This window comes from Aspergillus pseudodeflectus (assembly GCF_044049435.1).
Source record: "Aspergillus pseudodeflectus strain CBS 756.74 chromosome Unknown BJX68scaffold_39, whole genome shotgun sequence".
Lineage (NCBI taxonomy): Eukaryota > Fungi > Ascomycota > Eurotiomycetes > Eurotiales > Aspergillaceae > Aspergillus > Aspergillus pseudodeflectus.
Window position 1 is genome coordinate 165,974 of NW_027263815.1, and position 20,050 is coordinate 186,023.

The following is a 20,050-nucleotide window of genomic DNA, read 5'->3' on the forward strand; positions in this document are numbered from 1 at the left end:
ATATACATGTTTCTGAAATAAGAACCCTCACTAAGATGTATAGATATTAAGCAGGAGTTCCGGCCATGGCATACTACGTTCCCCTATTAGATCCAACTAGACTTTTACGGAGCCAAGTGTTTCCCTTAGCTTGGGACAGTTGCTTTCTCTATTCCCTTTGATTATCTTCCTGGAGTGCAGAGCTCGAGCTCGTAATAGAGATGCAAAGACAGTCGAGTCTGAAGACCTGCTGAGGAATTTAGCTACATACTTTGCCTAAAGACAAGATTATAGGCACCCTCTGGAGGACAGAACTATATGCTGAGAAAGGTTCCCTACCTAAATTAGTTCACGAATCAAGACTATATCGTGTTAAGTGCGCCTCTGTCTCAAGAGATGCAATACCCGGCACAGCACAGCGATGCCACTGGAGTTTATACAGTTGACGCCCACGACTGATGAGCGCAGTATACGTATCCCCGCCAGGCTTCCATTCGTCGACTCCCTACACCAGGGCCCTATTAAATTCACGAGTATCCATAGTTGGTGTTCACATTCCCAAACCAAGGGAATCTAATACCCCCGCAAAGTTCGATATCCACATTGGCCGGGAGTCATCGGCCCCCGCCACACAAAACTCATTCTCGTCCGGCGCATTTGCCTCCCACTCATCCTTCCCAACCGCACTCCACAGGGGCGTATTGGTGGGTAAAGGAAACTGGAGCTGGCTGGCCGGCAGCAATGGCCAGTATCCCGGACCATCAGAGCTGGGGGTACTTAGGCTCGCACAAAACTTGTACAAGGCTATATTGAATCGTTTGACTTCCTCGATTCCCACCCAGACGAATGAGGCTAGGTCGCCTTCATTGTATTTGGCGAGGATGTTTGGGTAGTAGAACATGCCTAGTCTTTGGCAGCTGCCGACAAGTGATTGGAGTAACTGCAGATCAGGAGTGGAAATCGACACTTTGAGGTCGAGGGTGACGGCACCGTGACCGTCGGTTCTCATGAGAACAGAGAACATGATGTGTAATAGGATAGCCTGGTACGTTGGGATTGGCCACATGCACTCGCTGCATGCACCCTCTACATCAGAGGCATCCCATTTCTCCTATTGGTCATCCATCAGCAAACCCATGCACTCCAGAATAGAATTGGTAATGACGGCATACACACCCTCTGATCTCGAATAGCAAGGTCGAGTTTCTCATGGAGCTCAGCTGCCGCACACCGCGCAGACTTTTCGCCCGACACCCACAGCCCGATGGCAACCATTGCTTGTAGAAGCAAGGGCGTTTCGCGGTGTATATTGAAAGTCGCTTTGTGGATGAATGGCCAGCGCGGGTGGAATGTCTCGAAATACGAATCGACGCACTGCTTCCTCCGCTCCCAGCAATATGACTGCGGCGGTGTTTGTTCGTGGTCTAGAGACGACAAAGAGCGGGGATTCAGAGATCCGGGATATTGCTCTTGTTGGCCTTGTTGTCTAGTAGGACTAGCATGCTGGTCTCGTAGAGAACATGGGATCTTGCGACGCAGACACTCGTCACATGGCACGCCTCCTTGACAACGAGTCTTCCCTGCCTGACAACTGGCGCAGGCTCTCCGTGCACGATTTAGAGGTTCGATTATGTTATGCTGCCTTTGCGCATGGCGTCGAAGCGTATCACTAATTCCAGGTTTTCTACGGTCAGAGTGGACGATGATATATACGAGGAGGGAGACAAAAGAATGGGGATGAGTCCAAGTACGGGAATGGACTTGGAACAGAATACCCACCTTCGCCCAAATTCACGCCCACAAATAGCACAGACAAACGTCTTGTGCTGCTCCACGTGTTTCGACTCCTCATGGCGGTGGAGATGTTCCTTGCGCCGGTAACGGGCGTTGCACCCGGGAAACTCGCACTTGAACGCGTCGTATCCGATTCCAAAGGGGGCACCCGAGGGACTCTGAGGGAAATCAATTTCGCGGCCGAAGCCTTCCATTATTATTGGTAGAATCAGACTAGTGATGGTCTTGAAGTCGCCTGAAGATGTTCTGGTGGCGAGTTGATTGCTGAGTGACCCTGTCGGCCCTCCGCCGGCATCCCACCCGGTCTCCCGCCCGGTCTCCCACCGTTTCTAAGCTGCTCCACTTTTACAGTAGATGAGAGCGTCATGGTTTGCTCAGTGGGAGCCCGGCGGGCAGCCGGTACTCCTGAATTACCAAGACAAGATACTGGGGTATATATTCGGCAAATCCGTGCTATGTGACCAAGACAGCCCATTTCGATCGAATCTCCCTATACCGCTAGACTTTCCAAGCCAGCCATGACCCCTTCCATCCTGATCGTCGGCGCCACCGGCAACACCGGCCGAGCCGTCACCCAAACACTGCCGAAACTCCTTCAATCACCAGGCAACCCTCTATCCGGACACCGCATTCTCGCGCTCACCCGCTCTCGCACGAGTCCAGTCGCAACTGAGCTCGCCAAACTCCCCGGTGTCGAAGTGATTGAGCAGAACTGGGTGGAAATCACCGCCGACTGGCTGCGCAGCCACCACGTCACCAGGGCATTCATCGCATCGCACAACGCACCCAACCAATTCGCCGAAGAGTCGACCTTCCACCTGAACGCGCTCACCGCCGGCGTGGAATACGTCGTGCGCATCTCGACGACGGCCGCGAATGTCCGCCCGGATTGCCCGGCCTACTACCCGCGCCAGCACTGGGCCATCGAGGCCCTCTTGGCCTCGCCTGAGTTCGCCAACCTGCACTGGACGTCGCTGCAGCCAAACGTCTTTTCACAGTTTGTACTGGCCCCCGCTGCGGAGCTTATCAAGCAGTACCGCAAGACCGGCGAGCAAAGTACACTCCGCCTAATCCTCGCTGAGGACGCACCCGTTGGGATCATCGACTCCAACGAGGTTGGCGTCGTTGCGGCGCATCTCCTCGCGCAGGCGGACATCTCTGTGCACAACGGAGCCAAGTACGTCCTCAACGGGCCCGAGGATACCAACGGAAAGAAGATTGTCGAGATGGTGGAGGAGTACATTGGTGTGCCAGTCAGGGATGTGAGCTACAAGGATGTTTCGTTTATTGAGATGCTTTATGAGTATCAGTATGCGGCGACCGGGCAGTCGAGGAATGTTATCTATTCGATTAAGCGGGCTCCGGAGACGTCGTGGGAGGGGCTTACGTCGGCTGCTACGACTAGTAAGGAGGTTCTGCAGATTGCTGCGCCGAAGCGGACACCTGCGGAGGTTTTGAAGACTCTCCTGGAAGGGTAAATTGGTTATTACGAACGAGGTTGAACCAGCAGCCTTCATTTAGAAACGTTAGCTATAGTGCATGCAATACATCATCAAAGCAATCACTTCCAACCAACAGTGTAAAGACCATGCAGTGTAAAGCTGCAGGCTTAGAGCACGATAGCTGAGTTATATCCGTTCAAGATTCAAAACTATACCCAACTACCACCGTATTCGAAGTCCATAGAATACGTTCTTTCAACGTACCTCCTCCTTGACCATGATAAGCAAAATAGCATCCGGAGACCACAGAATTTGACTCAAGACAGGCGTACAAGGAGTACACTACCACGATTTCAAAAACGTAGGACTAAGAGGTAAGGGCGCAGGTCCATCGTAGTGCACAGAAGGTACAAAGGTAGTTGTGTTGTAGTTTTTGCCAGCGCCCCTAGAACAGGGATACGAATGCAGCGCCCCCGAAAAGAAGCCCGGAAACGAAAACAAGGTAAACTTGAAGAGTTAGGACTTCGCAGCTACCGCCAGGCGTGCGCACACAAGGTCATGAGAGGCCAATCCAGATGGTACGACAAATGAGTGCAGGAGCGCATGTCGAATATGTAGAGTGAGATTGAAGCTGGAATGGATAGCAAACCACGAGAAGCCTACTTGGCCTCCGAATCCACGAGTTGAATAACAACCTTGCCAACCTGCTGTCCACTCTCAAGCCTCCGATACGCCTCACGATATTCCGCAAAAGGATAGACCCGATCGATGACAGGCCGTACCATGTGCCTCCCCATCGCTTCAAGCATTGCCTCAAAGTCCAAGCGTGACCCAACAGCCGATCCAGTGAGCGTGAGGCTTCTCACAAGGATATCGATAGGCGGAAGCCCGCCCCCAAACCCACTCGCAAACCCAATCACTACAACCACGCCGGTAACCTTGGCCGACGCCGCAGACTTGACGATTGTCTTGTCCCCCGCGATATCTAGCACCTTGTCAACGCCCTTTCCATTGGTCAAGGCAAGGATCTCGCGATCCCAGTCCGGGGAGGTACAATAATTGACCACGGCCTCGGCGCCCAGCTCCTTGAGTTTCGCGGCCTTTTCATCCGACGAGGTGATGGCGAGAACACGCGCGCCAAAGAGTTTCGCAAACTGCAACGCGAAGAGCGAGACGCCACCGGTACCCTGGACCAACACCGTCTGACCCGGTTGCAGGGGCTCGATTTTATTCAGGGCCGTCCAGGCCGTCACCGCCGCACAAGGGAGCGACGCAGCCTCGATGTATGAGATATACTCCGGGAGAAGCACGAGTGCGTCATCACGGAACACCACATGCTCAGCCAGCATCCCGTCGATCTGGAAGCCGACGCTGCTAGACAGATAGTCTGGGATAAACGGGCCGCCGATCCAGTCTGCGCTGCAACTGACTGCGACGCGGTCGCCCTTGCGGACTCGTGTCACGTCGCTACCAACTGCAACGACCTCACCAGCGCCATCGGACACGGGGATGACGTCCTTTTTGTGCTTGGCGCGATACTCGCCTCTCAAGAGGGCCGTGTCGCGGTAGTTTAGCGAGACGGCGTGGACTTTGATCAGGACTTCACGGGGGCCGGGACTCGGTAGAGGCTCCTCATGGACTTCAGCGGTGGCTTTGTCATTGGCCGCAGGAACAAGTCGGACAGCCTTCATTTGCGTCATGGTTTGGGTATTAATTTGAGTGGATAGAGGAAGATTTTGGCGTTTGGAGTTGGAGTTTGCTTGTACTGGTAGCAGAATTTTATAACAAGCAGAACACCGACCTTTATAGTAGATGTTAGTAAGGCCATGGCAATTATAGTAGCGACTGGATATTGTATCCATTGATATGCTAAGCTTCCCATTATTGGTTGCTTATAAATTGGCCTACCGGCTGCCCACCCGGGGCTCCCACATCTGTGATCCGACATTGATAAGCTCGTTAATCACCACCTTTGGTTGCTAGCCAGAATGACATCATGAAAGAAAAAAAGACAGGTATACTGCAACAATCCAAGACGGACAGATGTTTAGATTAGGAGAACTTAGAGTAGCTTATTGGCCTGGCCCCAAGTGGTTAGAAGGTCTCAGGATATCCACTAAACTACTTGATCTAGGATTCTTCTTTATGAAGCAGCAGCAGTTGTCCATGGTCTCGTCTGTGATATAGTCAAGCAGTTCCAGCCTGATAATGGAACCATCTTTTTCTTCTCACACCCTGTAGTTATAAGTGTGTGAAGGACTCTAGATTGATCTCAGATGCTGTGTCTTATCTTACGTTAAAGGCCTCGCAGAATTCTCTAATAGAGACTCGGCGCTCTGTCAATATCAAGGATAGTAGGTAGTTTCTTTCTCTGTGGCTGTTTGTAGGATGCGGAAGCCCTCGAACTCATTTCTGTCAACCACGATATATCTACCTAGCTCTATGTATTGTATACGCATCGTAGTCTATAGAGAGGATAAAGGAACAGGTTCAAGCCGAATAGAGTAGAAACTGAATCGAAAAGACAGATACAGTTCCACATACCTTGTAGGAACACTGTTGGAAACGCCCTGCCAAGAGCCTAGTTTCACATTCAGCCCTTGTATATATTTATTGTTGGAGCAGCACAAATCCCGCCTAACCGACCCCTACGGTAACCTTGGGTGGTCGCGCCTTAGCGCTACTCCATTTATCAGCCCTCTAGCGCAGAACATTCTTGTTAAGCACTGAGGACGACTCAAACCCATAGAGGCTACAAACAATCGTACCGACTCGATCACCGCAATAAGAGGCCCGGCCGTCGCTGGAACCATCCAAGTAACGGCCTTATATGACTGCAGTTAGCGAGGTAGAAATTTCTAATTACGCCTCCTTTTAGATTGGGAGATGGTTCGCTTGTGACTTATTAAGTCCTTCGCAAAAGTACAGATTAATAAGGGGCAAGTCACATAAAAGAAAAAAAACCCGCACGTCAATGGCCATAGAGTGCCTCGAGTTAGTGAGTCGATCATCTGGATCCATCCATCCATGGGTCCCTTCGCCCAACCAATGGAATCCTCCACAGCAGGATTATTAAGCCTAAATCTGAAAGCCCGCGGTGATTCACTTTCTCCTCATCAACCGTATCATCGTCCTATCACCTCGGTTATATGGGCAGGCTCCTCCGTCCTGGTGCCCACTTTGTTGATCAGTGGACATGGTCAACCGCGCAGAGGCACCGAGTCGAGTTTCACAGCCGCATCAGTCCACCCCACCTCTGCCTCGTGCTCGGGTTGCCTGCAAGGCCTGTAATGCGAGGCGGGTGAAATGTGATGCTGGGCCTGGTCAGCCCTGTTGGCACTGTCGAATGCGCAATTCCCCGTGCGAGCTAATCGAATCGAGAAGGGGGAAGTACGGCGACCCTGTCTTCAAATTCTCCGTTGCGTATTGACCGTTCCCTTAGGTATGTACGAAGAAAGAAAGCAGCTAGACTCGATCAACAGGTGCATGAACAGCCACAAGAACCCGCGAGCGAATCCCCTGGGCCAGTGGCCTGTACGACTGAAAGTCTCGGTGCCTTGAACAATCAGCAGGAGGGCCATCCTGCCCTCTTGGCTACAACTGCCGATGCGCAGTCCACAACGGAAGACCAACTCTCTCCAGCACTGCCCGACTCAGCCCGGGGTAGTCTAGAGGAGTCTACCGGCCTCACGTACACTATCGAGGTGGACTACACACCGACTGATGGTCCAACAGAGAGATTAAAGGTGCATTACCCCATCCCAGCGGCTGTTGCGGACCGATCAACTTTCAGCCAAGCTCATTCTGCTGGAGAGGCTGTCTCCTTGATCCACCCTCTATTCACACCGAGTCGGCACGTAGCAGACGCGCTGATCTACGCTTTCTTCACCATCATTCACCCGGCATACCCTGTGTACGACCGGAAGAGCTTTATGCAATCATACCTTGAAGGAAATGCCTCTGCACTAGTCCTGCAAACAATATTCTTCGTGGGGTTTACTGTCTGCCCCGATACCATCATTCAGGAGTCCGGGTACAGCGATCGAACCACGGCGAGGAAAACGCACTATCTGCACGCGAAAAGGTTGTACGATTCTGATCATGAGCAAGACCCTCTTAAGGGAGTGGCCTCATTGCTACTCTTTGGGTTCTGGTGGTTTGGGCCCGAGGACCAGAAGGATACATGCTACTGGGTTGGGTGTGCCACAAACGTTGCCCAGGGGCTACGGATGCATCGGTACCGTATTCTTCCACAATCTGGAAATAGATCATGGACTCGATGCTGACAATGGCCAGCGCTTCGCCTTGTGGAATGCGTCAGGAAGACCGCTCGCTGCGGAAGCGCATCTGGTGGTCAATATACGTACAAATCCACCGCACACACTGCTGGTTTGTCATGGCAATGCTAATTCTCTCAGACTCGCGACCGACACACCGCCGCTGCATTTGGTCGGCCGTGCCGTATTCGCGACGAAGACTGTGACATTGAGCCTCTCACCGAGGAAGATTTTCAATTTGACAGCGATTGTGGCCAGACCCTTATTCCTGCCCAAAGGGACTTTCATGTCTCGTACGTTATCGAAATGTCAAAACTGGCCGTTATACGTAAGGAATACAGGCGAAGCGCAATATCACTTAATACTGACTGGGGCAACTTAGTTGGGGATATCCTAATCGGGGACTTTAGTCCTCGACGCCCTGCTCTCGAGAAATTCGAAACCCGAACATTAGCAGATAGACTCGCAGAGTGGGAAGCTCATCTACCAGATACGCTGCGCAGACCCACACCGGATGGGTCTTTAGGAGCGACCTTTTGGGCTACCATGCTGTACATATCATATCAGTGAGAACCCATAGTTCCTGAAGAAGTGTCGGTGACAGCAATTGACAGACTACCTCCATGCAGCAACTACCACATCCTCCTTTTCCGACCCAAATCCATCGAAATCATTTCCTCCACCGAGATTGAGAGGGACGCTCGCGCACGCACAGCAGCTGACTCCCTAACACGCCTGGCCGAGGATCTCCTGGCAACGGGGACGATCAGATCTGGACAAATCCACCTGTCTGTACACCGGCAGTTTACTTGAGCCCTCTACATTGGGATCCCTTATAGATCAGGCAGCTGACAAACTCCGACCAGCGTTCCCGCCTTTTTCGGTGCCCTCTCAGTGCACACAATCGTCATGTGTCGAAAAGACCGCATTCGCCAAAAACTAGCAGAGAACAAATCGCGACAATGCCTGCTGGCCCTAAGTGAACTTTCCCATTCCTGGCCCGTTCGGATCTGGTTTGCAAGGGCCCTTGTTAATCTCATGAGACGACTTACTGGGCGGGGAGAGTCAATCGTCAGCATCTCGTCGAGCATAGAGAGGGACAATAGAGATCTCGCAGAGCCTGGACCTCGACGTTCTCCGTGCCCTAGCAGACAGGCTGCACCAATATTCTTCCTGGGTTCGTCGGAGTCACATAGACGACAATCAGATCACGCATATAATGCCCATATACACGACCATCCTGCACAGATGCCAGAACCGCTCATCTACGATTCTGTCCTAGCTGGCTATCTCGATAACACGTTTGATCCCGATCTACAGCTCTATAATAGCCTCGAGCCTTTGCTTCCTTTGTCTGTAGAGGACTTTACGACTTATCCAAGTGGCCACTCGAGCTGAGATCCTTGCTTCATATCTCGGAGCTGGGCATCAGCCCCTTCTTGTACCTCGTCCAAGACTCGTTTAACTCATGTTGCAGTTGCAAACCGACTCTTTCCCCTAAGCCACTTCCCATACTTGTAGAATACCCATGGAAGCGGCGTCATCAGTAATGCCAGAAAAGCAAGAACAGACGTTGCCCACTGATGCCCTAGCTTCTCGTACATTTGATTCCCGAATAATGGAAACGCTGCTAAGCACCCAGATTAGCATAGAGCATCGTCCAAAGGTTATGGGCAGGTAACATACCGGCGAGCGAGCATCTAACGAACCCGTTCGCGGCAAGTGCGGACGCGGCATAATCCGGGTACGCGTCGACCTAGGCAACTGGAGTTAGCAGTAACCTTTCCGCTCACGGGCATGACTTACAAGAAAGGTAAAAACGCCGGTAAAGACTAAGAGCATCCTATCGCGACCGCCATGTTAGAGTCCCAATATAGATATTGCCGCAGGGATGGATCAGGGATGAAACGAAGACACACTTACCCACATCCAAAGAATGCGGACCCCACAACAGGTACGATCCAATGCACGCTTGGGTAACACGTCCAACCAAACCAAAACAAGCCAACGGGGACAACAACTCCTCCGCAGAGTGCTGGTGGAAGCCTGTACTCCGGCTCGCTGGCCCCACTGTTGTTGTTCACCAGGCGTCTGCGGATCCTTGCCCAGACGGGATTGCTTGCTGCCGCGAGAAGCATGCCGGCGATGATCCCTAGAAAGGTCAGGCCTGTCTGCCACAGGTTCATGCCGTGAGTTGCTTTGAAGACGAGTGGGAATGCGCCAAAGAATAGGTATAGGGTCCCGAGAAGGATGGCGGAGTAGAGGTCTAGGCATAGACACATTGGTTCGAAGAGGAGTAGATGGAATGGTCGGAGGAGGATGGCGAGTGTTATTGGAGACTTTCGCGCAGGACGTGGGCTGGACAGTGACTCGCGCTTCCTCATCCTCGTCTCCGGCGCAAAGAACTACAGCAATATCCATAGAATCACGGACCATATGATCAAGAAGTAGTACGTCCACTTCCAATGCGCGTAGTAATTGATGAACCCCCCGAGGACAGGTCCAAGAGTAGGTCCGATGAACGGCGCCAACGAAACAAGCACCATCGGCGCCTGAATCTGGTCTGGCGAGAATAAATCTCCCACTGTGCCTCCGGCGACAGATAGGAATGTTCCACCGGCGAACCCCTGGAAAAAGCGGGCGATGATGATGATTTGCATAGTATTTGCCACAACCGGTAGGATATCCCAGATTATGAAGAAGGTCCATGAGGTGAGGTATACGGGCCTTCGGCCGTAATATTCGCTGAGGGGGCCTGTGAGTAGTGGTCCCGTGCCGATTCCGAGGACGAAGGTGGACAGGCCGAGGGTTGCGATGAGCCGTGTTGTGTTGAATTCATCTATGATTTGCGTGTATGTCGTGGCATAGATTGAGCTGGCGCATGTTCTTCAAGCAATTAATACGCGCAGCAACTGTTGAAAGATGTTATTGGCTGTGACGTACACGCAAACACTCCCGGTGCACACGATCAACACAATTGTCCACTTCTGCAGCGTCGACATATCTCGAGGCGCAGGGCCCTGATAGGTGGCTGAGTATCTGCGCTGGCCGATAGGTTCTTTGCGACTCATTGTTGCTGGCTGCTATACGGCTATGCAGGTGCTGTAGCTGGGCCAGCGGCCTACTATGTACTCCCACATCTCCAAGAACCCGCGGCTTCTTACACGCTCGGCGGTGAAATCCTCGAACGAGCCACATACAAGTTCATCGTGGATCAAGAGGCATTGTGTAATTGGCCGTATTGTAAGCATCAAGAAAGAAAATTGCAAAACCAGTCTGGGACAAGCTACCATTTATCAGAAATGAGGCGTATACAACTTCCTCAACGGCGATTTTTGGGGTCCTCGCGAGAAATCCATGGGAAATCCTTTCATGTTTAAATTGGTGGTGAGACCGAACATCGCCATTTTCCCTTCGTATGAACGTTATCATGTCTACTGGAGCCTCCTCAGCACTGTGCGTAATGCCGTATATGAAGAGCGTTCTCGGGCAGGTTATGGAGCCTTCATTAGGGCCCCACCAAGCGCGAGTTAAGAAGCCGAGGTTTCTTACTGTCAAGCAGAGACCCCGACAGTCATAAAATATCGGTTCTTACCTGTTTCCATTACTCCACCTGCAATTCAAGTTATTCTTTCGCAAGTATGGGCTCCACGCAGGATGAAGTAGCGATAGATCACTATCTCTTGTCACAAAGAGCCGCACACAATTTTGTCCACGGAGATGTCTGGGGTCCCCGGGAACAGTCAATGGGCAATCCATGGTCCCCTACGAATCCTACCGGGTCGTGAGTTTTGGCTGACTTGCTTGATACCCTCATCATATGGCTAATAACTGCATGGCAGTGTCAACCTTCGCCTCGCTGAGAATAGCCTCATGCACGAGGAAATTGGCCAGCGGATCAAATCTCAGGTCTGTCCCACAGTCTAAACTTCACCTCCCTAGAAACTGATACCTGGGTAGGTAAACGTGCTGCCTATGGAACACCTCACCTATAGCACCGGTCCGCGAGGTTCCCGTCGGCTTCGTCGTGCCGCTGCCTGTTTTCTAAACGAGACCTTCCATGCCCGTCAACCCATCACAGCCGACAATATCTTCGTTACCCCGGGCCTAGCGAGTGCGATTGACGCCATGGCATGGTCAATTTGCAACGATGGTGATGGAATTCTGATTCCACGGCCCTTCTACAACGGCTTCCAGGTCGATATTCTGAATCGCAGCAATGCGCAGGTGGTCCCGGTTTCGTATGGAATCGAGGGGTATTCGTCAATGGATGACCTCTTTCGTCCAGATGTGAATCGGAAAGCGCTACAAGCTGCATTAAATACAGCACATGATAGCGGTATCATTGTCCGTGCTCTTCTAGTCTCAAAGTCAGTGTTCGATCAATTCTGTCAGCAGTCTCTCGATATGCTCTCAATGGACTAACAGACCGCTTTTCCAGCCCACATAATCCCTTGGGAAGATGCTATGTATGTCTTTTTCAGCAGCCTGGTTCACCAAGCCACCTACCTTGGTCAGGGCTAACGTACGCTAGCCCCCGGAAACGATTAAAGAATTTGTATCCTTCTGCGCCGCGAACAGCCTCCATTACATATCGGACGAGATCTACGCACACTCGGTATTCAGAAATCCAGCCCTACCCAACGCGATGCCTTTTGTATCTGGCCTATCTCTCGACCTAGATGATCTCATCAATCCGGGTCAAGTCCACGTGCTCTACGGGGCTAGTAAGGATTTCTGCGCGAACGGGCTGCGTCTGGGTTTTTTGTGCACACGCAACAGGGGCATTATTGGTGCGATGTCTAGTATCAGGTATGTGCAGCTTTTGCTTCAAAGCTGCTGGCGACCCAGCCTTCTATGGTTTTGGTATGCATCCACCACTGACATCGCGGCGTATCGTTTCCCTTATAGTATGTTTTCCTGGTCGCCTCATGTCCTCCAGGATATCTGGGCGGGAATGCTGGAAGACAAGCCGTGGATGGAAGATTTCCTAGCTAGGAAGCGCGAGCTCACGGAAAAGAATCACGCAATCGCGGCTTCTTTCTTTCACGGATGTGGAATACCCTACTACGAGATGTACGCACGCACCATCCATCCCGCTTTACCTAACTCGAAGTCCGTTCTATAATCAGACCAAAATCTGAGTAGCATGGTGTCCTGCTGCGGCTAACAACCCATACTTATCAAACTTAGGAAAGCCGGGTTATTTTTCTGGATCAACCTGCGGCGCTTCATCAGTACTACCACCACCAGGCCTAGTGAAAACAAGAACCCAATGAGCATTACCTCAGACACTGATGGGTATAAGGCGCGGGAGCTTCGGATTTGTGAGATATGCATGGAGCACGGAGTTCTCATTGCCCCCGGCCAAGTGTATGGTCCAGAGGAGCTCGGTTGGTTTCGGGTCACATTTACTGTCGGGACGGAGGCTTTACAGGAGGGGCTGAAGCGGCTAAAGGATACACTTGTGCAGGTTGAAAAGGGAGGCCAGGCTCTGGTAATGACGGGGCCGCGTTTTACATCTGGATCTAAATGTATTTAGATATTGCTGTACGGACTATTTATTCTACTCCTAATTCACGTTGTCAATTCCACTTACTTGGAGCTGCGTGCACAAAGACTACCGAGTTTGGTACTGGTTGTTGTCTTAGCCATCACCTCATTCCCACTCGCCATCTACTCCAACGCCGGAATTCACGTTTCCCCCTGACTTTAACTTCCTTGTCCTACACTACACATTGATCCGCAGACGGATCACAGTTTTGCCGCTTTAGACACTCATCTTACTGATGCTGGTCAATTTCGATTTGGTTTCCTTTGGCCGAGCCTCTCTTTTTATACGAGATACCTAGCTACACTCTTCGGCGTCCTACAAAGTGGCCCTGTGCCGCCACAGAACCCACGCACTTGTCACCGTGCAGGCTACCAGCAGCGCAGTCACAAAGATGGACGTGTCCAGATACCCTCGCGGTGTGTTTACACCGTTATCAAACCGCACCATAAGGCCCGCGAGCGGAGTGCCGAGCAAAGATGCCGCACCCTGCACCGTATACATGACGCTGGAGATGCGTGGCTGCTGCGGTCTCCCAAACAGCTCGACCAAGACCGGCGAGAACAGTCCCACATACGCGCTAGCAAATAGCCCATAGCAGATAGTAAAAACGATGAAACAGGCCTTTGCCGCGGGGGCATCGCGCGACGCAACCAGCGTGCTGGGCACCCAGAGCCCGACGGTCCCGAGCATGCTGAAGAGGGTGACGCCGAAGAAGGCGTTGAGGCGGCCGGTGTAGTCAGCGAGGAAGCCGATGGCGATCTTGCCGATTGCGTTGCAGGCGTTGCTCAGGGAGGTGAAGTTGGCGCCGGTGGCCTCGCTATAGCCGAGGGACTGCGCATACGAGGATATGTAGAAGACGGGTGTGTTGTACGCGGCGCTCTGGAAGATGCCGTTGAGGAGCTGCGCGATGAATTTGCTCTGCTTGACGGTTGCGCGCGGCGGCAGGCGGAAGTGGAAGAGGCGGCTGGCCAGGGGCGTGCGGGCGGCTTCTTCGCGTAGCTGGGCGGCTGTCGAGGGTTCCCAGTGGAAGACTGCCCCTGACGCCCAGATCAGTGCGGCAAAGACGCATCCGACTAGTCGGAGGGTGTTTCGGAACCCCATACCTGCGATGCAAGATTGAATGACCGGGGCAAACACCAGTCCCCCGATGCCTGTGCCTGCGGAGATGAACCCCAGGGCAAGGCCCAGCCGTCTCGAGAACCAGGTCGGCGGGACGACCATGGACGGCATGTACGAGAGGCCGCTTCCGATACCCAGCATCACACCCTGGGTGAGATGGAAGTGCCACGAGGCTGTTCCCAAACTGGCGAGGACATGGGCAAGCCCGAAGATAAGCCCGCCGGCGGAGACGACAGGTCTGGGGCCGAAGCATTTGCACCATGCGACCACAAAGGGGGAGACAAGCTTCATAATGGCCGCTCCGAGACTACCAATTAAGGCAGTCTCTGCTGATGAAGCTCCAGTAAATGGGGTATTTTCCTGATTGGACATCTTTTCATACTCGGCTTGAAACACCCCGTAGGCAAACACAACGCCACATGCAGTGAAGTTAAGCATGAAGCCAGCTATGACGATGAGGACATAAGATCTATTCTGGTTAATCTAAAATAGGGAGGATCTCAACCAAAAGAAGCGGTATGGAGTCACGAACCTGCGGCGAATATGCTTTGTTGCTGGGTGGCCATTTGGTGCATCAGCCGGCACCTCTGTAGGAGAGCCCATGGCGTTAGCAAAAGATTAAAGAAAAATAAAATAAAAAAGCAACACTGATAGAACGCTCGCCGAGCTATTATTCTTGGCAGAACTTTCGGGGAAGTATATATGGATTCGCATCCTTTATACCCTGGCGGAACTCCCTTATCTGGTCCAGTTTTGTCGGAGTTGAGAAGGGTTCTCCCCGTGAGCTTAGCATGCATGCAATCTACCAACTATGTAGCACGATGAGTCACTGTTTGACAGCCCTATGGTTTTTCAAAAGATGGAAAAACTTTTAGACGGTTGCCGCTCACTGGTTAACCAGGGGTTGGGGTCGCTGATGGGGAAAGCCATGTGCCTGTCTTGGCGTTTTGGGGAACCGGAAGCTTGAGTTGCCCGACCCATGGAAAGACACTTGGAGTGTTGATGTTGATCAATGATACTTGATTGAGATTGTATAAGCAACAGAGGAGTTTTATCCAGCGAATCCGTTCCTGGTTCTACCCTCACCTCTTGCCTTGCGGAGTTCTTTGAGCCTAGTCGACAGAATATATTCTCGTAGGCTACTCTTATAAGGAAACAAGGGGTAGCTGTCTAATCCTCCCCGATCAGCTGCAGAGTAAAACATATTAGTTGTCATGGCTTGGGCGCCTTGAAGGGTACTATGAGGCGTCACTTGATGGGATGTTTGCCGGTGGTGTACAGTTTCGATAGACTAACAAAATCCTTGGCATTTTGGGGAAGCCAGCTCGTCACTGGAACCATCAAATTGATGCATGCATACCCAGGTGTGGAGGTGCGTGCAAACTCCGGTTAGAGATTTAGTAATCCGTAAGGGGCGCCTTCTAATGACATGCATCCGGCGTCTTTGGACTCTGCACCGAATAACAACCCGGCTCTCTGCCAGTATTTAGAAACCTGGCCTTTCTTGTCCAATACTATATCCTGCAAATCGCCTTCTTGAACCAACCTCTATCTTCCTCCAATATGTCTACCCCGTCACCAGTTCACGCCCCGGAGCATATTCTCCAGCTCCTGACCAAACTCCACCGCATCTCCCTCGAACAAGAGGCCGCCATCTCCAACCACGGCAAAGTCTTCTCGTCCGAAATCCTCGGCGACCTGGAGGACAAAGTCGGCGGCCAAAACTCCAAGTCTGCCTTTGACCGGTTGATGCTGGACAAGTTCATCGCGCTCGACGAGGATAAGTGCCAGTTTCTGTACCAGCTTATCAATGCGATGGGCGCCACCAATGTTGTTGAGGCTGGAACAAGCTTTGGGGTGAGCACGATCTACCTCGCCCTCGCTGTTGCCCAGACAAAGGCTGCCACGGGCAAGCCGGGTGTTGTGGTTGCGACGGAGAAGGAGGCAGAGAAGGCTGCCGTTGCGCGCAAGTACTGGGCCGAGTGTGGTGAAGTCGTGACGAAGCAGATTGACCTTCGCGAGGGAGATCTGCTTGAAACTCTCAAGACAGGCTTGCCGCAGATTGACCTGCTCCTTCTTGATAGTACGTTCTCTACCTATGACTTCTACTCTTGTGTGTCTGCGCGTGCTAAAAGATAATGTGTGATATAGTTTGGTCTGCTCTCTCTCTCCCTACTCTGAAGACCGTCCAGCCATACCTCCGACACGGCGCGGTGGTGCTCACTGATAACACCATCTCAGGTGCCAAGGGCTATGCAGAATTACTTGCGTACCTGCGAGACCCCGAGAATGGATTCCGCAACATGACTCTGCCATTTACTAACGGGTTCGAAATGAGCGTGTACTTGCCAGGGGCGAAATAAGTTTATTGTTTTTCTGTACTTTGATGAATTAGCAATGTTTTTATTTTTGCTTTACCTGCCATAACTCGCATAGTATACCTACATTACATAGGGCAGCATTTCAACAATGTCAAATTCTCTCTCATCTCTTTTGGGGTCTGCGAACGGAATTTTGAAGGCTTGCACCTCAAAGAGAATCGATATGTTGTCTGCGTCAGCACTCTCAATCAACCGCGCCGCCAGCACCGGTTTTTAACTCATGGCGGGAATAATTCAACGTAGTATAATACCGCCATGTAAATGCTCACCTAGGCTAAAGCCGGTATCCTGTCCTGTTTTAATTTGCTTACTTCTCGCCTTTTTTTTTCGTAAGTACAGGACTGCCGTGGGTTCCTCAACAATCCCCAAAATGCCAAGCGCGATATATCATCGCCTCCACCATCGAGTCATAGCCTGCTTGCACCAAGTTTGTGCATCTGCGTGGTTTCTACCCTTTGGACAGCGGCTCTGTGAACTTCTTATATTGAACTTGCTCATATCAGATACGAATCTCGAACCGAGGTTCGCATTTTTCAGAGGAGATGACTCGCCCGTCGGCCGATACTCGAGGGAAGAAAGTTCAGATTTTCATGCACCTTTGCCAATTTCTTGTTTGTTTTCTTCGTTGTGTTATGGGACTATGTCCGTAATCATTTCTGTTTCAACACAGCCCTAGGTAGGTTTCCATCATTTTGTGTACTTGATTCCCTTTTCCCGGACTACTCCGACCTCTTCTCAACCCGCGGCAGCGCAATCCAACCCATAAGCATAACACCATACAGACACAAACAGAACGGATGCAAGACCATGGTCCCCCGACTCTGCGCCAGAAGTCCCGTAAGGAAAGGAAACACGGCACCGCCCGAGCTCCCCAACGCACTGATAAAACTCAGACTGACCAGCTGGATCTTCCTGGGAAGCAGCCTCGCAAAGACTGCAGTCGAGCACGGGAATATTGGTCCCAGAAGCAAGCCCAGGATCCCGACAGCCACCGCTTCCCCTATAATGTTCGGCACCAGCCAGGTCAGGAGCTGGAAGGCGATGCTACCGGCGACCATGAGGGCTACGGCGAGTTTGTTGCCGATGCGGTTTGCTGGGTATACGAGGAGGAAGCGGCCGAGGGTTATGCCCGCCCAGAAGCCGGCGCTGACGTAGCCGACCTGAGAAGGGTTGCCGTCGCGGTATGTTATTAGGAAAGAGACGACCCAGCCGGAGATGGAGACTTCGGCGCCTTGGTAGGAGAAGATGAAGAGGGCGCCGAGGAGGGTTGTGCGTATTTTGAGGGAGGCCTTAAGGAGGGATAGCCGGCTGCTGCTAGACGGGTTGTCGGTGTCGGTGCCTGTTGCTGTCGTCGTCGAAGAGTCGAGGGGCTGCTGTTGCTGTGAGACTACCGGCATGTCCTCCTCGTAATCAACGAATGCCCAGGCCGAAAAGACTAGGTTCGCAACGGAGAGGGCCAAAGGTATAACGTAGAAAAAACTCCAGCGAACCCCGCTCGACACCATTGCCGTCGCAATCAACGGCGAAACAACACCCCCAATGCCATAAGCACCGGAGAAGCAGCCCAGCGCTGTAGTCGCGTACGCCAGATTTGCACAAAAGACATTATTCATGGCGATGCTGAGTGCCATTCCAAATCCCAGGAGAAGAAACGCAACCACAACAACAGGAAATGGCGGGTGTGCTGCAACCACTATGTATCCTCCCGCAATCAGCCCCATGGACAATGCATAGCTCTTCGAGTGGCCCAGTTCTGTCTTGATGGTGTAGTTCAACGGAGCCGCGAGGAGGAAGCCGACGGCGTTGGCGATGAAAATGAGTGAAACGATGGCGTATCCGATCTCATAGTCGACCTCGATGTAAGGGAGCAGGGCGCCGGGGGCGCTGTCGTTTATGCCGTTGCCAAAATTCATGAGGCAGGCACTAAGGAGGCGCCATTTTGTCTTCGAGGCGAGGTGGACCTGGTTTGTTGCGCGTTCTGCTACAGATCTTGGTGCTTCAGGGTTGGCATTGTCTGGTGGCGCTGTCAGGCTGCAGTCTGTGGAGTGCACCGCGTTCAGCATTTTTGCTAAGGGAACCTGGGGCTGCCCCTTGAGAGGAACAGATAGATTGAATTGGTGCTCGGACACGACGTGCATTGCCCCATGCTGTAGCGAGAGTGTAGGAGGGAGAGGTTGGAGAGAAATATCCATGCTGACGGGTATGAGCGCTGTAGGGTAGTTGCGCAGGGGTGAAAAAGCACCCAACTTTGACGGGTTTAATATGCAGATGGGACTCATTTTGCTTCACCGTGATAATTACAAATCAATCGACCACGTAATTGAGCATTTTTAACACCTCTTTGTGGGGCTGCGCTAGTAACCCGCTCCTTGTAAGTGTAAGGTCTGCCTCAGTGGGATCTGGATCTGGCTACTAGGTATCGTTTATGTATAGTAGAAGATCATTTTATGGACTTGAAAGCCCTGTTGCTACGCTTTTCGCTTCCTCCATTGCAAGGAGTTCGCTGGCTCTTGGTATATTGCCACACTCGAGTGCTTCGAATGTCAAAGACCTATATTCGGTCTGTCTAGATACACAAAACAAATGTTCATGTAGACACAGTATCTTAGTTCAATTGAACGACGGGGCCCTCGTCCGCAGAAAGAAATTCGAAGGCATGCTCCGATCATTGAACTCCTCATCAACTTCATACTCGATCGCCACAACCTCTTTGAAGCCCAGGAGCTTGTACACGGACCGACCCATCCGCGAAGCTTCAGTGATAGCCTCAATATCACCCAGACGCTGTGCCCCTTCGAGGCCCCACGGGACCAGCTTAGCGGCAATGCCCCGGCGCTGAAAATCCGAGTCCAAGGCGCAAAGATCCAGGATCATGACTGATTTCTGCTCCGAGTTGGGTAGGGTCTTTTCCTGCAGAACCCGGCGTCGTTGCCTCCGCATGATCCAATAAGTTCGCTCAAAAACCTCGCTGTCCGCTCGTCATAGGGGTATATATTGCTGACATCAAGGGGCAGGGGGTCCGGAGCATCGCCGTGCCCCGGCACGAGGCGTGAATCCAAATCGCCACCCCAACTATGCGCGGGCGTTCTTCTCCCGCGGAAAGGTTGGCTTTGAGAAAGGTGGTGTTGCCTGCAACTTTGGTCGCACGCCATCGGGCCTCCATGCGTACAGAGAAGCCCTGAGTCGCCGTGGTTACTGGAGCCTTCTGGAACAGTGATTGTGATATTCATTGTCTGGGGCCAGTACTGCAATACCGATTATTTGAATGAATGAACGCTGGTGGAAGAAGATGGAAGTGGAAGGTGAACGTGCGATCATGGAGTCAATTTCACCACCCCCCTTGGTTGCTTTTTCCTGTTCCCGTGTTTTCAGCTCATTCATCTTAGCCACGCTCGAGCTGCTGTATCAGCCCTCGGTATAGTCGGGCAGTAATATCCTCCTTGTGTAACGAAGATTATCATCCAAGCCTCCAGCCCAGCTTCAGACAGAAACGAGTGCCCAGCT

The 20,050-nt window shown here is 52.1% G+C and overlaps 10 protein-coding genes across 10 annotated transcripts; 4 read left to right on the forward strand and 6 right to left on the reverse strand.

Annotated features, from left to right (window-relative positions):
- Positions 1-187: 187 nt before the first annotated feature.
- On the reverse strand, positions 188-2,014 carry BJX68DRAFT_242548 (Zn(II)2Cys6 transcription factor). Its single transcript, XM_071041004.1, has 3 exons — positions 1,759-2,014; positions 1,156-1,648; positions 188-1,090 (listed from the first exon to the last, which is right to left on the reverse strand). Exons 1-3 carry the CDS (start codon positions 1,965-1,967, stop codon positions 530-532), a joined length of 1,263 nt encoding a protein of 420 aa, XP_070896366.1. The 5' UTR covers positions 1,968-2,014; the 3' UTR covers positions 188-529.
- A 154-nt stretch (positions 2,015-2,168) lies between these two features.
- BJX68DRAFT_242550 (NmrA-like family protein) lies at positions 2,169-3,324 on the forward strand. Its single transcript, XM_071041005.1, has one exon. It carries the CDS (start codon positions 2,292-2,294, stop codon positions 3,249-3,251), a length of 960 nt encoding a protein of 319 aa, XP_070896367.1. The 5' UTR covers positions 2,169-2,291; the 3' UTR covers positions 3,252-3,324.
- A 550-nt stretch (positions 3,325-3,874) lies between these two features.
- BJX68DRAFT_269436 (zinc-dependent alcohol dehydrogenase family protein) lies at positions 3,875-4,915 on the reverse strand (the record flags this gene model as incomplete). The annotated part of the gene is made up of 1 exon (XM_071046351.1): positions 3,875-4,915. One exon carries the CDS (start codon positions 4,913-4,915, stop codon positions 3,875-3,877), a length of 1,041 nt encoding a protein of 346 aa, XP_070896368.1.
- Positions 4,916-6,411: 1,496 nt separating this feature from the next.
- BJX68DRAFT_256987 (transcription factor domain-containing protein) lies at positions 6,412-8,890 on the forward strand (the record flags this gene model as incomplete). Its single annotated transcript, XM_071043266.1, has 8 exons — positions 6,412-6,605; positions 6,658-7,452; positions 7,512-7,578; positions 7,634-7,820; positions 7,875-8,058; positions 8,122-8,280; positions 8,359-8,669; positions 8,700-8,890. 8 exons carry the CDS (start codon positions 6,412-6,414, stop codon positions 8,888-8,890), a joined length of 2,088 nt encoding a protein of 695 aa, XP_070896369.1.
- A 68-nt stretch (positions 8,891-8,958) lies between these two features.
- On the reverse strand, positions 8,959-10,494 carry BJX68DRAFT_256988 (MFS transporter; the record flags this gene model as incomplete). Its single annotated transcript, XM_071043267.1, has 6 exons — positions 8,959-9,122; positions 9,179-9,248; positions 9,299-9,335; positions 9,416-9,850; positions 9,902-10,378; positions 10,436-10,494. The coding sequence occupies 6 exons, from the start codon at positions 10,492-10,494 to the stop codon at positions 8,959-8,961; spliced, it is 1,242 nt and encodes a 413-aa protein (XP_070896370.1).
- A 639-nt stretch (positions 10,495-11,133) lies between these two features.
- Positions 11,134-13,034, forward strand: BJX68DRAFT_269439 (pyridoxal phosphate-dependent aminotransferase; the record flags this gene model as incomplete). The annotated part of the gene is made up of 7 exons (XM_071046352.1): positions 11,134-11,276; positions 11,335-11,401; positions 11,453-11,862; positions 11,934-11,961; positions 12,027-12,304; positions 12,404-12,568; positions 12,686-13,034. The coding sequence occupies 7 exons, from the start codon at positions 11,134-11,136 to the stop codon at positions 13,032-13,034; spliced, it is 1,440 nt and encodes a 479-aa protein (XP_070896371.1).
- A 327-nt stretch (positions 13,035-13,361) lies between these two features.
- Positions 13,362-14,946, reverse strand: BJX68DRAFT_277522 (monocarboxylate transporter; the record flags this gene model as incomplete). The annotated part of the gene is made up of 2 exons (XM_071048347.1): positions 14,698-14,946; positions 13,362-14,634 (listed from the first exon to the last, which is right to left on the reverse strand). Exons 1-2 carry the CDS (start codon positions 14,766-14,768, stop codon positions 13,362-13,364), a joined length of 1,344 nt encoding a protein of 447 aa, XP_070896372.1. The 5' UTR covers positions 14,769-14,946.
- A 782-nt stretch (positions 14,947-15,728) lies between these two features.
- Positions 15,729-16,528, forward strand: BJX68DRAFT_269441 (O-methyltransferase; the record flags this gene model as incomplete). Its single annotated transcript, XM_071046353.1, has 2 exons — positions 15,729-16,248; positions 16,317-16,528. The coding sequence occupies 2 exons, from the start codon at positions 15,729-15,731 to the stop codon at positions 16,526-16,528; spliced, it is 732 nt and encodes a 243-aa protein (XP_070896373.1).
- Positions 16,529-17,265: 737 nt separating this feature from the next.
- Positions 17,266-18,825, reverse strand: BJX68DRAFT_277524 (putative MFS efflux transporter; the record flags this gene model as incomplete). Its single annotated transcript, XM_071048348.1, has 2 exons — positions 17,266-18,560; positions 18,789-18,825. 2 exons carry the CDS (start codon positions 18,823-18,825, stop codon positions 17,266-17,268), a joined length of 1,332 nt encoding a protein of 443 aa, XP_070896374.1.
- A 331-nt stretch (positions 18,826-19,156) lies between these two features.
- BJX68DRAFT_269443 (uncharacterized protein) lies at positions 19,157-19,486 on the reverse strand (the record flags this gene model as incomplete). The annotated part of the gene is made up of 1 exon (XM_071046354.1): positions 19,157-19,486. One exon carries the CDS (start codon positions 19,484-19,486, stop codon positions 19,157-19,159), a length of 330 nt encoding a protein of 109 aa, XP_070896375.1.
- Between the last annotated feature and the right edge of the window lie 564 nt (positions 19,487-20,050).

Excerpts from the sequence above, each read along its gene's own strand:
- BJX68DRAFT_242550 (XM_071041005.1), top strand. The coding sequence starts at position 2,292 with ATGACCCCTTCCATCCTGATCGTCGGCGCCACCGGCAACACCGGCCGA.
- BJX68DRAFT_242548 (XM_071041004.1), bottom strand. The coding sequence starts at position 1,967 with ATGGAAGGCTTCGGCCGCGAAATTGATTTCCCTCAGAGTCCCTCGGGT. Across the intron at positions 1,649-1,758 it reads GGGCGTGAATTTGGGCGAAG|TGATACGCTTCGACGCCATG; the intron begins GTGGGTATTCTG and ends ACCTGGAATTAG. Across the intron at positions 1,091-1,155 it reads TTGCTATTCGAGATCAGAGG|GAGAAATGGGATGCCTCTGA; the intron begins GTGTGTATGCCG and ends GATGACCAATAG.